We start from the raw sequence: 14796 nt of genomic DNA on the forward strand, positions 1-14796 counted from the left end.
GCTTTCATCCCCTCCGTTCTCCCTGACAGACGGCTGAGGTGGCGCTGGCCAACCTGAAGAGTAAGTATGAGAACGAGAAGGCCATGGTGACCGAGACCATGATGAAGCTTCGCAACGAGCTGAAGGCCCTGAAGGAGGACGCCGCCACCTTCTCCTCACTCAGAGCCATGTTCGCCACGCGGTAAGAGCCGCCCGCAGTCTTCACACACTGAGGGAAATGGAGCATACCGTTTGGACAAAAATAAGTAGTATTAAGATGTTGTCATAACACTTGAGAATGTATAGGTAAATCAATTATTGCCATGTGCAGACTACAATAGACCTATATATTTTTAAGAAGCTATGCAATCTATTGTCTTTATGTAAGGTTCACTACATGAATTGAGCCATGCTCATTACACAGTTTGAGCTGTTTTCCACACAGCGAGAGCCGTTTGCACTTAATGGTAAGAGTCAGGTTGACTGTAAGTAGTATTATTTGCGATACACTAATAGAAGCTATGTTCAATGCAAACTTAGAGCTATGTCTGCCACCCTCTGGTTATGTGCTTCATATTCATATTTAATCAACAAATAGAGCCATGTTTAGCACATGCTCAGTCCTGTGTCATGCTCACTGTTAGGAGCCAGGTTGTTACACTTACTGTAGGTGTTCACCACATGCTCAGGGCTTCTTTTCCCTGGAAAGGTTAGCTTGATGAAGAACCATGTTTGTGAGTTCTTGTGAGATCCTTCGATTCCTGTTGGGGCTATGGAGAAATACCCTTAATTTATTCAATCTCTCAGGAATTGGGGCAAAGAAGGATAAGTCTATCTTGTGCTTTTCTAGCAGGGGGGCTATTGATAATCTTCATAACTGGAGTTGTAAAAAACACATTGTAAACAGTGATCATTCCTAATATCAGTTTGAACTTATTAACCCCTTGTGAGTTAATCTCCCTGATTTCCATAAGAAGCAGGCCATGGTTTTACCCCCCCCCCAATCCCCCATTCTTTCCATAATCACTACCTATCCAAGCCCAGATTACTGGGTACAGAATACCGAAGCCTGTCCTCCACCTGACTCGTGCCCCTAATGAAAATACGGATTTTCATTTTATTTCGCCATCAGCCTAAATCCAGCAGTTAATCATATGCAGCGGTGGGCACCGGTTTGTATGCAGCGTGAGTTTTTCCCGTTTCCATCACGGGAAGCATTGCTGCACCAGATGGCAGCGCTCAGCACGTCTCTCCCACTTAAAGTCTAAGTTAAGAGCTGCGCTGGCAGAGAGTGCAGTACTCCAGACAGGCAGTTCCGGAGTCAGGCTCCCCGTCAGAGTGCAGAGGCTTGTGTATGTGTGTGGGTCAACCACAGCTTTCCAACCAGCTGCCATCAATGCCTGAATTAGACTGAACCCAGCTAACCTATTTAACCTGCTTCTTTAATTCCACATTCGTTTTTTTTCCTCAGTACCCACATTTAATCAAGCACGTGTGCAATTTAAGATCCATGACAATAAAGATGCAGTGAAATGGGTCATTTGAAAGGTGAGAAATTTCCACCATGTTTCTGTTGAGAGGTTGTTCATATCTGAAGGGTGGGTGATTAAGTTCGAATGCAAATGCCAGCGACAAAGAGCAGCCCTCAAGTGGTAATTTCTTTCGCTCCAAATAGAATTTCAGGCAGACTGCGGCTCTGTTCATTTTTAAAAGGCTACAGGAAACTAGCTTTTCTCATTATTTTGATCCTTATTTGCATGAAGATCATGAGAAACAGGGCACTTCCACTGTTTGTCTGTGTAGCCTGCTAATCACACAGCAGTATTCTTTTGGATGGAGTGCCCTGAAACCTCTCTGTTGAATCGGAGTGGGAACATGGGTTGCTATCCATATTAGCATAAAATATGCACACTTTGTGTAGATTGGGCTCCCACGCATCGCCCCTTCATTACATTTCCCACAGTTCCCTGGCACAGCTAATATGAGCGGAAATGTCTGGGGGGACAGGCTCTGTATGGCTCAGCCAGCATGACGGCTTCCCTGCTCAGGCAACTGTATGAGGATGGGTTCTGTGGTTCCTCTCCATCTCCTGTTGAGTCTAGTCTCTCCAGTGCACCTCTGACCGTCTCCTTCAGTCCCCCGTGTCGCAGGAATAAAGGCTCAGTCTGGCCTCTGGTTCAGCCTGCCTTTCCATTCACAACAAACCCAAATCCTGTTTTAGGGTACAGTTCAGTGAGGTGTGTCTGTGGTAAACCTTTGTTACAAACGTGGGGGCATTCAAGGCAAGAACATGGAAACATGACATGGTCCGGTGAACCTCGCAGCTGTAACCTCTTCCTCCTGATTGGTTGAGTCTTTGTGAGGCTGCGCTTGGAGAGAGTAGCATTGGTATGCTAATGACGGGCACGGAGTGGCTCTGAGGCAGAAGGCCCCTTTTGAGAGGGCTTGAAGGGGTGTACGTGCCTGACTGGAGTTTCCCACACTTTCTCCCCTGTCCTCCTCATGTTCCTGTGTCCGGCCTGAGGACCATCGGGCTGCTTGGGGCATGATACTCCCCCCCTCCCTTCCCATTGACCCCCAAATCTCTGAACCGTACTCTGGCTGTTAATTAGGCTGGCTTTCTTATGTAAATCTCATCTATGACACAAGGCAGTTCATGATTTAGGGAGGTTGTCAAGGTTTGTTCAAAACAGGAGTGATCAGTGTTTGCGTGTAGTCTTTATTTTTGCTTTGATGTAAGTGAGGTCTGTGCAAATGCACCTGTTTTTACTGCAGTGGGCTACTGTAATAATGCCACTCAGGAGCTGGGTAGTGTAGTGATGCCACTCAGGAGCTGGGCAGTGTAGTGATGCCACTCAGGAGCTGGGTAGTGTAGTGATGCCACTCAGGAGCTGGGTAGTGTAGTGATGCCACTCAGGAGCTGGGTAGTGTAGTGGTGTCACTCGGGAGCTGGGTAGTGTAGTGATGTCACTCAGGAGCTGGGTAGTGTAGTAATGTCACTCAGGAGCTGGGTAACGTAGTAATGCCACTCAGGAGCTGGGTAACATAGTAATGCCACTCAGGAGCTGGGTAGTGTAGTGATGCCACTCGGGAGCTGGGTAGTGTCACTCAGGAACTGGGTAACATAGTAATGCCACTCAGAAGCTGGGTAGTGTAGTGATGCCACTCGGGAGCTGGGTAGTGTCACTCAGGAACTGGGTAACATAGTAATGCCACTCAGAAGCCGGGTAGGGTAGTGATGCCACTCAGGAGCTGGGTAGTGTAGTGATGTCACTCAGGGGCTGGGAGGTGTAGTAATGCTGTTATGGTTCAGTGGCATTCATGAATACTGCATCAATATCAGAATGGGTTTTTCAGACCCAGCACTGCGACGGTGTCTGAGGCACCAGCAGGTTTTTCACTTTCTCTCTTTCGTTCTGCTCAAGCAGCCTTGCCCAACTTACTTCCCTCACCCTCTGATGCTGCTGCCTCTTCCCTGTGTGCATGCACTCTAATTCCCCAGGTGCTCTCTCCACGTCTCTGTTGCTCCGCTCTTCCAGGCCTGCGTTTGCTGCAGGCTGGTATTCCCCCTCTGCGGTCACGCCCGTTCCCACCTTGTCAGTGAACAGCTGGACTGTGCTCCTCGCTGCTGATATTGTGCTTTGTGTGAAGCGCAAAGCCCCTTTCTCCCACTGCGCTGAATGTGCTGATTGTTCCGGGGAACAAAGGCCAGCAGCCCCCTCCATTGTAGCGCAGCACCCCAGTTTATCACAGGAAGAAGGGGCCCATTGAGAGCCAGGCTCCCCAGAAAAGAGCAGGGCTTCTTTTCCCGGGAAAACCCAAGGCCCCCCCTCAGAGTCTCCCCGTCTTCGTTCATGGGAAGACGCCCCCCCAAAACACTGAAAGGCTGGACCAAATGGGGTGTCACTAATCCGCATTGTGGAGTCATGTCGCTTTGTCTCCGCTGGTCTGTGTTGTTTATGGAGTTTACTTGTTCGGAGGAGTGTTGCTGGCTCGTATAACGTCATTCTGAACCGGTGGTGAAAAGGGGATGGTCTAGTCGTGAAGGTTTTGTGTGCATTCCATAGGTCACAGGTCGCATGGGTCAGCTCTCAGGGAGAGGCCAATGGCCTGAGGCCCTGAACAGACACTTGGTCACAAAGTTAGACCCCTGGCAGCAAACGTATAGTGAAGAGCAAACATTCTCAGAGCAGCCAATGGCATGAGACCCTCAGTCACATTAGAGTCTGAATAGCCAATAGCACAAGGCCCTGTGATCATGGTGTCCTTGTACCAACCTTTCATCACACAGCTGTGTCCATTGTGTTCAGTCGTCATTGTTAGTCACAGCTACGTTCAGCTGTGTGCTATTAATTTATCATTCTCTCGCCTGAAATTGGATGGGATGTTTTTAGTGTACGAAAATATCATCCAACTGAAAAGTTGGATTTGGGAAATGGTTGGGTTTGGAAAATGAGGGTTAAACACAGGGTTGGATCATGGAACAAATGGTCAGGAATGGCGTGTTAGAGAGAAATGTGACAGCACTGTGTTAGGAGGAGCTCCAGCACAAACTTGGGAGAGGGCGACTGGGAGAGAAAAAGAGAAGGAAAAAGAATGAAGAGAGAAGTATAGATTGAATACTGGAGTATAGATTGATTTGTGCATTTGCTAAATGGTCAGGCAAGGCTGGCCAAGGTACTTTCATTTCAATCCCACGGTCTAAGCTCAGTTGGAATAGCGGGTGGTCTTTAGAGATAAATCCATTAACCCTGCGGCTGAATTCCCTGATCCCAGACATGAATACAGCAAAGACGCTCTCTTATACACAGCCTCCCCTGCAGCTGCTCCCGGCCCGGGCAGTGCCCACTGAGCACAGACCGCCTGGGGCCGTCCTGCTCTGATGCCTTAACACACACATGCACACACACACACACACACACACACACACACACACATGCACACACACACACACATGCACACACACACACACACATGCATGCATGCTCATGCACACACACACAAACATGCACACAAACACATGCACGCATGGATGCTCATGTACACACACAGACATGCGCACACACACACACACACGCACACAAACACACGCACGCATGCATGCTCATGCACACACACACACACACACACACACACACACACAAACACGCACGCATGCATGCTCATGCACACACACACACACATGCACACAAACACATGCACGCATGGATGCTGATGTACACACACAGACATGCGCGCACACACACACACACACGCAAACACACACACGCATGCATGCTCATGCATACACACACACACACACACACACACACACACAAACATGCACACAAACACACCCACGCATGCATCCTCATGTACACACACAGACATGCACACACACAAACACATGCATACACACACACACACACACACACACACACACACACACATACAAACACACTCACTCACTCACAGCTGTTCTTCAAAGCAACTGTGAAGGGCTCCCTCCCCAATGTCACATAAAGCTGTAGTGTGTTCTCCAGGACGAGTGTGTGTTGGATCAGGTGTCTGTCTGAAGGTCAGAGGCCCATGGCCCTTTGTGCCCAGGCACTGTGGGACGATGCCCTTTCTCTATATGGGGCTCAGCTGCCAGGACCTGGGAGTGTTCATTAGAACCACACTGCTTCTGTTATTGCTGTAATAGTGAGCAGAGCGCTGTCCTGCAGACATGCTGTAAAAACATTTGAGTGATATGGTCTGTGCTCTTTGATTTGTGCTTTCATCTTTTGTTTATTAGTGTAGTTATTAACCATTCTTACAGGAGCTGTGTCTCAGGAACAAGTATCTATGTCAAAAAGACCTAGTGGTTGTGCTTTGTTTTAGCAATTGGCAAATAAACACGCACAAATTCACTAATTCAATCCTGGTGTTTACAATTCCAACATTGTGAATCCACTCTGCAGCCATTAGCATATCCTGTTTAAATGCGAAGGGAGAAATGAGTCATCCCAAGATGGCCAAGTAAATGGACAAATGCTGCTTGAAGGCAGTGGTGCATTTTCAGCATTATTAACACATTGTGTATCCCCACAGCTCACGGAGTTAGTATGCCAGAGTGACTCTTTAGTATGGCAGACTCGCATGCAGGCTTTGAGCGGTTGGCAGAGACTGCGTATACGGCAGCAGGAGGGTGTTATGGGAGTTCATCTGATGAAATGCTCAAGGAATTTCTTCGCGTAGAAGGTCTTGTTTCTAAGCATTTGAAGCTGCAAGAATGCCCTCTAGTGGAAGTCATTGGAGGAACCCTTTTATTCAGTTTTCCCTCATGTTAAGAGACCAGAACACTGATCCAGGATCTGTTGGCGAACCGCCCCCAAGCTTATTCTGCCGGCTGATTTGGGATCAGTGGTTATCCTGTGTTATGCGCCATGCAAGTTTGGATTTTGAGCATTTGAGCCTCCTGCTGGATTGTTGCTGGAACTGCATGCATTTTCTTATTAGTGGGGAAAACAGTTGCCAAATGCATTACTTTTGTTGCCAGCCAAATACATACCTATACTGTACCTTTAATTAATATAGCAGCCATAGCTAGATTATGATGGCTGCACAGTTAAGTTCTGGCTAGAGACATCTGATAAATATTTTGATATATTTTGCAGCAAGACATATTTTGTGAGCATCAACATTTTGTAAAGTATATTCTGCTTAAGAGTACTGTATTGTGGATTGCACACAAATCAGTATAAAATTATCTATATTTCAAATGTTTTATTTATTTATTAATTTATTTTGTTCCTAACGTGGTCAATGCACAGTATACAATTCAGTGCTTCAGTTTGGCTGATCCTGCTTACTGGCCATTGCAACAGGCTGTATCAGATATCCAGTTACAGTTCTGAATCCTCTGTATTTCTTTCCCCCCCATTGGTGGGGTCCTATCGCTCAGACAGAAATAATACATTTAAATGTCCGTGGCCAGCTGGAAAACTAAACTTGTTTGGTGTGAATTCTGCAAGCTTGGCAAACATGCTGGGATTGCACTGCCAAGTACCAGTTTTCATACATGCAAAAATCAAACATAGAAAAGTGTTTCAAAAATGCTGTCACAGTCCCCAGGCGTTAACAGTGTTAATTTATGGACACTGACACCGAAAGAACAGCAGCTGGACACAGTAAAGAATGTACTGTCTCTGAGCTCTGTGCTGATCAGCAGCTGTTAGCTCTTGTGTTTACTCTCCTGCCTGTTTGTTCTGTATTGTGACTGAGTTCTCTCTCTCTTTCTCCCCTCTGTCCCTCTCTCGCTGTCTCGCTCTCCCTCTCCCTCTCCCTCTCTCTTTCTCCTTCCCTCTCTCTCCCTCCCCCTTTCTCTTTCTCTCTCCCTCGCTCTTTCTCCCTCTCTCTTGCTCTCTCTCCCCCTCTCCCTATCTCCCACCCTCTCTCTCTCTCTCTCTCCCCCTCTCTTTCTCTCTCCCTCGCTCTTTCTCCCTCTCTTGCACTCTCTCCCTCTCTCTCTCTCTCTCTCCCCCTCTCCCTCCCTCTCTGCAGGTGTGACGAGTACGTGACGCAGCTGGACGAGATGCAGAGGCAGCTGGCGGCGGCCGAGGACGAGAAGAAGACGCTGAACTCCCTGCTGCGCATGGCCATCCAGCAGAAGCTGGCCCTGACGCAGCGGCTGGAGGACCTGGAGTTCGACCACGAGCAGTCGCGGCGAGGCGGGCGGAGCAAGGCCTCCTCCGCCCGCGGGAAGGGCGCCCCCGCCAACCCCCACGTAAGTCACGGGCACTCCTGCGCCGTGCGGCCCGAACCCGGCAGCGTGGCTGGCCCCGTGGTCTTCTGCAGTGAGAAGTACAAGATCTACTGCGACTAGACGCCGCGGCTCTGTACAGAGGGGACCCCCGGCCTCCCCGCCCTAGTTTAAGCCCCCCCATGCTTAGCGCTCCGTGTGTCAGGTCTGCGGTTAGAGGCGCTGTCGCAGCGCCGCGCAGACGGCCGTCACGCCTGCTCGTATATGCGTATGGGAATGCATAGTAATGTATGGCATGACGATAGCTCTTTACAGTTTGCGTTGGGTTTTTGCTGTTGAGGAATTTCTCGTGCTGTTTGTGAAGGCCTGCAGTTTCCCGCTTGTAGTGACCTGCGTCCGTGGGCTGGTAGCGTGGGGCCGCGCATCGACGATGGCGTTTCCTCTTCCTCTGTCCTCTCCCCTCTCCTGTAGCAGACCTAACGCTAGCCTCTGCTCCCTCCTCTTCCTCTTCCTGGAGCCCCGGCCCAGGGCCTGGCTCAGCTGGGCGGACTGTCCGCTCACGCCGCACACAATATGCAGAAATATGCAAACCTCCCCTCATTCCTGGGGGAACTTGGCCTCACCAGCCAGAGAACACTGGCTTCATGAGACCTGTAATCTGGAAGAAAAAAAAAGCCTGATGATGATTGGGAATCCCAATTGGATGAGATTCAATTCCAAAACCTTTTCCAATTGGCTGTTGGCAGTCTTGATGGAGGGGGGATCTGCTGAACCCCAATGCGGATGTACAGGTCTGTTCAGAGAACCTATCGCATTGCTACGCTTTACGGTATCTGTGCCACTAGTTCAATTAAAGCTGTTTTTGTTTCTTTAAAGCTGGCTGCACGCAATGCAAGCACATATTCCACAGGGCTCTACATTGGAAAGAGATGCACGGTACATGTCTTTGGCAGATTTCAAAGAAACCATAGGGCTTTTCCTCATGACTAAACCTGTTCTGAGGAGTTCTTTCAGAGCCATATATAAAGTGAGAGAAAATCGATCTCCACGTCCAAATTAAGTGCACTTCATATTCGGTGCCTCAACCCTCTGAACTGTGAACAGCTGAGAGTGTCTGCTGTTCAAATCAAAGAACACGAATAAGGTCAATTTGATTAAAAGCTAATGGTATTATTTTCCGATATAAATCTCTGATCCAGAAGCACAAAAGGACGGCACAGCAGTCGGATTTGTTTCCTGAAACAAAATCTGACTCCTCGGATGTGCCTGTCTACCAAGTCATCTGAGATGTGGATGTACAGCCCTGTATTTTGTGTCTGAATTCAAGCTAACGCTATTTTCTCCCTCTTCCCGCTCGCTTTCCTGCCTCTGCAAGCTGGTCTGGAGCTCTCTAATGAAAGCTCTGGATCGGCTGAACCCTGCGTCTCTAACGCTGTCCTGTCTCTTCGCACTGACCTTCCTCTCTTAGATTGTCAGCAGCTTGCTACCTTTGCAGCCTACCTTCAAGTAGCGGGGGGAGATCCTCTTGTTAAAGTCAGGTAATAACCTCTGTTCTTGCTGATGGAGGAGTGTGTTTTCATCAGTAATCGATATTGCAAGTCGGCCATGAAAAGACCCGTGGCTGTGGATATGAACTTGAACTAGCGTCGTACAGATGTTTATGGTGTTGGAGAATCTGCAACTGCCTGCTTACTAGGGAGCAAAAATCTGGCAACTCCGTCCAGTAATGAATAGCTTTAATGTGCAAGCTAGGCTGTCAATGAAGATGTGGGGCTTCTAGGTTCTTTTGTTAACTCTTGTGGATCATAAACACTTGAATGTTAGCTTTATACTACTAAAAAGCAGGATTGACGTGGGAAATTCAGTATGGAGAAAAACTAGCTCCAGATATAGTGTGGCTATTCTTCTTATGGCCATGTTCAGATTTTTACCTTCCAGGAACCTTGTTGCCTCTAAAATAATTACCGTAGGTGGAAAGTGCTGGAGGCAATGCTAGTTTTGGCAGAATCTGGAAAAAGATCAATGACATAGTCAACCCTGCTTTTCCCTATGCTGCACTCGCTCTCCCTGGCCTTCAGCATCGTCCTGTGGTTGCTATGAGGAGGATCTGAGACCATGCTAACTATGGCCATGGCTTGTATTCTAAAGGAACTGATATTTGGGCATTTGAATTAAGAATCTGGTAAATATTCTCCCACTAATCTTGGAAGCTTGAGCAAAAGAACACACGCAGTCCCGGCAGGCTTCCCTGAGATGCGGAATCCTTGGTCTCTCAAAGTACCTGGAAGAATGCGTGTAGTCTATTGTGGAAATGTGTGACAGTTACTTTGGGGGAACGTCAAGTGATTTTGAAAAAGATTCTTTGCATATTTCTTTTTTTTACTTGGGCCTGGACTCTACAGAGGACATTGATTCAAACTAGCTGTGGAAGCAGCCTAGTGTGGTTCTTAGATTTGAAACCCCCTATGGAAACGTGCTCTCCGAAAGCACCAAACGTTAGGGTAGATTTTTAATAATAGATTTTTTGATAACGTTTTGTGATTTATAGCGGGAGAACTAATGTAATTTGAACTTTGGGACTAGTTTGAAATCAATGTCTGCTCATCAGGACCCAGCATGTGAGCTGACCACACCGTCTCCTACCTCTGCTTGCCACGAACCTTTTACTTCACCGGTTTACGCTCACGCATTCTCCATTTTCCTTTTGGTTTCCTTCTCTCTTTTTTGTTGTTGCCTGCATGTGAAAGACACGCCCACAGTTGACCTGCATGTTACTGGAGAGTGTGTCTTTCCCCTCCCCTCTTCTCTGATTGGCTGTCATGTGCATGGCACGCGATCCAGGGACTGGTACTTATGAGCCGTTCGCTTCCTGCACCAGCTGCTCTTCCTGTGTCGCCATGAGTCCAGGCTTTTTGCTACAGGAGAGGCTTTTTGTCAATAAAACTAAACGGGGGAAAAAGAGGCGATTATAATAACAATAATAACAATGGTGATGTCAACAAAAGGAGAGGCTTTTAAACACACTGCCTGCATCTGGCTTTTGGACACTAACCAATTTTTCGCACCTTCTTATTTGAACTAACTTGGCTTTTCAACCCTGGCGTGCAATTTTTTTTTACATCTCACTCACTGATATAGCATTTTGGTTATTTATCTATATGTTAATGCAAATTTTGATAATTTCTTTTGTTTCTCCATTTTGCAGTAATATAGTTGCGCCCGGATGTGGAGTGTCCAACAAAGAATGCGGTCGCACGACCAACTTCAAATTCAGTACGGCAGCAACAGCTAGCGTTGCATGGCCATTTGGACTTATGAAAACCACTTGGAGGTGATTTTTTAAACAAAAACAGGACCTATTCCTCTTAGCATACAAACACTACAGCATGAATGTCACGCCAGAACAAAAAATAGTTTTATTTTTCAAGCGCTGCTGCAGGAAGATGATACTCACAAGTACCCAGAAGCCCATTGCTGCCTTCCTTCTTTAGCGATCAAGATTTTGATTGGCTGCAAAACTCTGAAATAAATGGGGAGGGGTTGTTTTTCAACACAGCGTACTGCAAATAATTTTATTTGAATTTATCTTGCGCACTTTTAATATAAGGGTATTTCACTTTGGCTTCCTTTTTTTACATTAATCTTGGACAGGTTTGTAGTGCTTTGGTTTGTGAGTCATATTAAAGGTATTCATTAATAGGAATAGATTTTTATTTTATTTCAAGCGACCTTCTGTGCACAAGGCACAGGGAAATGATGCTCCCAAATTCTAATCGTACTACAAACCAGAGTTCTACCTGCTGTGCTTCAGTGAGTTAATCCATGAGTATATTAATAAGCTTTTGTTATTTTTATGTTTATCATAATTATTATTGTTGTTGTTATTATTTACTGATGTTATACTGCCATGTTCTAAACAAAATCCAGGGTGGACAAATTCTGGGCTTTTCATGTATTATTATTCTTAGGAATAGTTCAAAGTAACAAGGCGAAACTTGATGCGATTCTGGTTTAAATGGTAACAGGCACTTGAAAACCATGAATAAAATAATTCGTATTTCCAATTTCCAATGCCATTCCAGAATCTGTGGAGTTACATTCAGGCGGGATCACTGATGGACAGAATTCTTTGCAAATGCAGCAGTTAAATTCCAAATTGGAATGGTGTCATTCTCTCTTCGTTTATCGTGCCAAATCTTGGTACATTTAGGTTTTAAAAATGAGAAGAAAAAAAACGAGAGGTGGTAGAAGACCGTGTGTATTTGGTTTGTGATTCCTGCGCCTTGTTTTGTTTCGTTTTCTCCATTTTGACCAGTAGTGCCTTTCATTATTTCAAGGGAGAATTGTAGACTAGGTAGATTCTTTTTAATGAAGTAGTTTGTCACAAAACTTTAGTTTAAAAGGAATTTAGGAGCAATAAATGCAAAGAGAATAGTCCTTTTTGCCTGAATATGATCATAGTCATATAATTAGATAAGAAAACAAATTGTGTTGAATTCTGTAGGTCAGTGATCCCATTCGCTTGCGGAATTGCTAATTCAGGGGTATAGTGAAACGTATTTTTATCAAACTGGGAACCAAAAGTAATCACTTTGGCCTCCTAATGAGTAAAATGGTTCAGATCTAACACATTTGTGGGTGCAGGACAATATACTATTTGAAATATTTACGTATCTATAGCTTTGTATGGTGAAGGTAACGTGATATCAATAGTATTGTTGGCACATGTGCAAGAGAGTGGTTTTTCTTCCTTTTGTTGGTTTATTTTTTTCATTTCATTTTGTTTAAATGTTAATTTTTATACATCATCTAAAAGTGTTGTTATTTCAGTAAACAGAAAGCAGATTTCGCATCAACAAGCTTGTGCCATGTCAGCGATGACGTTTGTTGAGGCATTAAAATGTCAAGTTATTGATATGGTTGGGAAGTTTAAAATTAAGTGCAATTCAAATGCTGTTTTACGTGGAAAATTAAAGTTTTCTGTTTGCTGGAAGGGATAGCATTGTGATACTAGCCGTGCAGACTATATTGTCATATTCTGTTACAGTATTGACTCATATGAGAATTTGATACCTTTATATAAAATAATGACTTCATCTGTGTTGGTATTTATTTGAAATGACGTCATGCAGTACTGTATTACTTTAATGTGCATTATGATTAGTGGCAAATTGATCTCAGTTTAATGTCATGCATGTACTTCAGTCATGGAACCTTTACACGCAGCTGAAAACAAATCTAAAACTCTGAAAATGTAACTTTAAAATAAATAAGAAAAAAATGAACAAAAAAAAAAAACTTTAGGCATTAATGTATTATTGCGAACTAATCCAAAAAAAAGTTTTGTTTTCTCTAGAAAGGCTGTCTGTCTGTGTAAAGGTAGTCATACTGGCTAAATCAATAAATGTGACTAAAAAGTCTTGCGGTTTCTAGTTCTTGTTTTTGTCTTGATTAATACGGGTGTTTCCGCTTTGGTGCTTTTCCATCTCATCCACCCGGTCTGCTAAAGAGCGAAGGAGGCTGGATTAGACATCATCCAGCCCCAGGCCCTGCCCCACAGCTGCATTCTGTGCCTGGTTCCAAAAGGCTCTGGTTCCCACACACGGGGAGGGAGGGAGGGAGAGCCCCCAGCCCAAATCACATGGCAGGCATGTAGGGACCTGCGAGTCGGAGAGAAACACGGTCCGCTCTCTCTGGTCTCCGCTGTCTTTCACAAGTATTCACAAGTTATTTCCCGTTTTCTTCATCCTTCCTCTTCTTCTTCATTGTCTCTCTCTCTCTCTCTCTCTCTCTCTCCCTCCCTCTCTCCCTCCCCTCTGTCCCTGCCCTGTATTGCATGTCTGTGTCTGCTCATCTCCTCCCTCGCTGGGTTGGGAGAACGCCCACTTTACAGCAGCATCCGCCCAGCGCGGCTGACCTCCCGCCCTGCTGCTTCCTGCCTGGCCCCGGGAGACCGGCCGGCCTACACGCTGCGTTTGGCCCAGATCTGAGGCATGGCCTACTGCGGTGCTGCCTGTCCTCTGTGTCCCTCTCGCACTGCACCATGCCTGTCCGGCCTTTACCCAGCTGGGGCCTGAAGTCCGTACACAGTCAGGCTGTTATGGAACTACCAACTTCTGATCTAAATAATCTGGGAGAGCTCAGAAAATGTATTTAGCATGCATTTCAATTGAGTCCAGGGGGTGACTTTTTAAACGGGATACACATCTATAGTCATACCACAAGAGGGCCACATCGCAAAGGAAGCAAATTTTATCAGTTAATTCTCAATAAGTCTACCAAGTTAAATCAAAGAAACAAATAATCAGTCGCAACTGCAGTTCTGTCCATTGATGGCCTTCATATGTTGTCATATGTTATTTTAAATACTTCTACTGGTCAGAAAATTATGTCAATCCCTGTTGGTCTGAGGAAAGGGGGTTTCCCCAGCCAAGCCTGCAGACATCATCAGCTACAGATGAGAGCTCTGAGACTCTGCTTCATCTGCTGCGGTGGAAAGTACCCACCGCTCCAGTCCAAATCCAGTCTTCTGAAAGAGGGGTAGAAAATGACACGGCGGATGAAGTGCTTCTCGACCGAGGTCACCCAGTTTGGGGATGTTTTGGCTGCGGTCCAGCCCGTAGAATTCCATAACCGGTCCCCTTTACCCCAGGCATGAATTAGGGCCCTGATGAAATCATGGCCATGCGTGAAATGGGTGAGAAGTTGAGAACTAATTCCAGTAGCAGCCAATTACGTCATTGCTCCCCACAAAGGGTCCATTGATTGTTCCAGTCCAGATTTTTCTTAGACATACTGCATTCTCCAGTCAGGCCGAGTGATACGGCTCATGAGCGTGCCTGTGCTTCACTGCCCTCCAGAAACACAGACGATTACTCACCTGCTCTCAACAAAGGAGTCCTGATGCATTAGTTTGGAAGTCTATAAGTGGAGCCATGTCGGCTGCAGCGTTTCCTTCTCCCACCGAGGGGCACTGCAGCACAGCTGGTCTGGCTGAATGAACGCGTCTCATTCCTCCTCCCACGCGTTATTGTGCGCTCTGTCTTCTCATAGCATCAAGCACAAGAGGGATGTTGCTCGAATAAAGAACTTTT

General features: G+C 46.1%; 1 protein-coding gene across 2 annotated transcripts in view; it reads left to right on the top strand.

The window, feature by feature from the left end:
- LOC133138247 (protein bicaudal D homolog 2-like) overlaps positions 1-13122 on the top strand; it is a 55926-nt gene extending 42804 nt beyond the window's left edge. Inside the window, exons 6-8 of one of the 2 annotated variants that reach the window (XM_061256839.1) lie at positions 30-181; positions 7504-7726; positions 10908-13122. In XM_061256839.1, the coding sequence (XP_061112823.1) occupies positions 30-181; positions 7504-7726; positions 10908-10910 (378 nt within the window). In that variant the 3' untranslated portion in view covers positions 10911-13122. Of the gene's footprint in view, positions 1-29; positions 182-7503 lie in introns of both variants that reach the window. The other variant, XM_061256838.1, reaches the window with a different exon arrangement.
- Positions 13123-14796: the final 1674 nt, after the last annotated feature.

The sequence above is a fragment of the Conger conger genome, chromosome 10 (genome assembly GCF_963514075.1).
Source record: "Conger conger chromosome 10, fConCon1.1, whole genome shotgun sequence".
In the NCBI taxonomy this organism is placed as follows: Eukaryota; Metazoa; Chordata; class Actinopteri; order Anguilliformes; family Congridae; genus Conger; species Conger conger.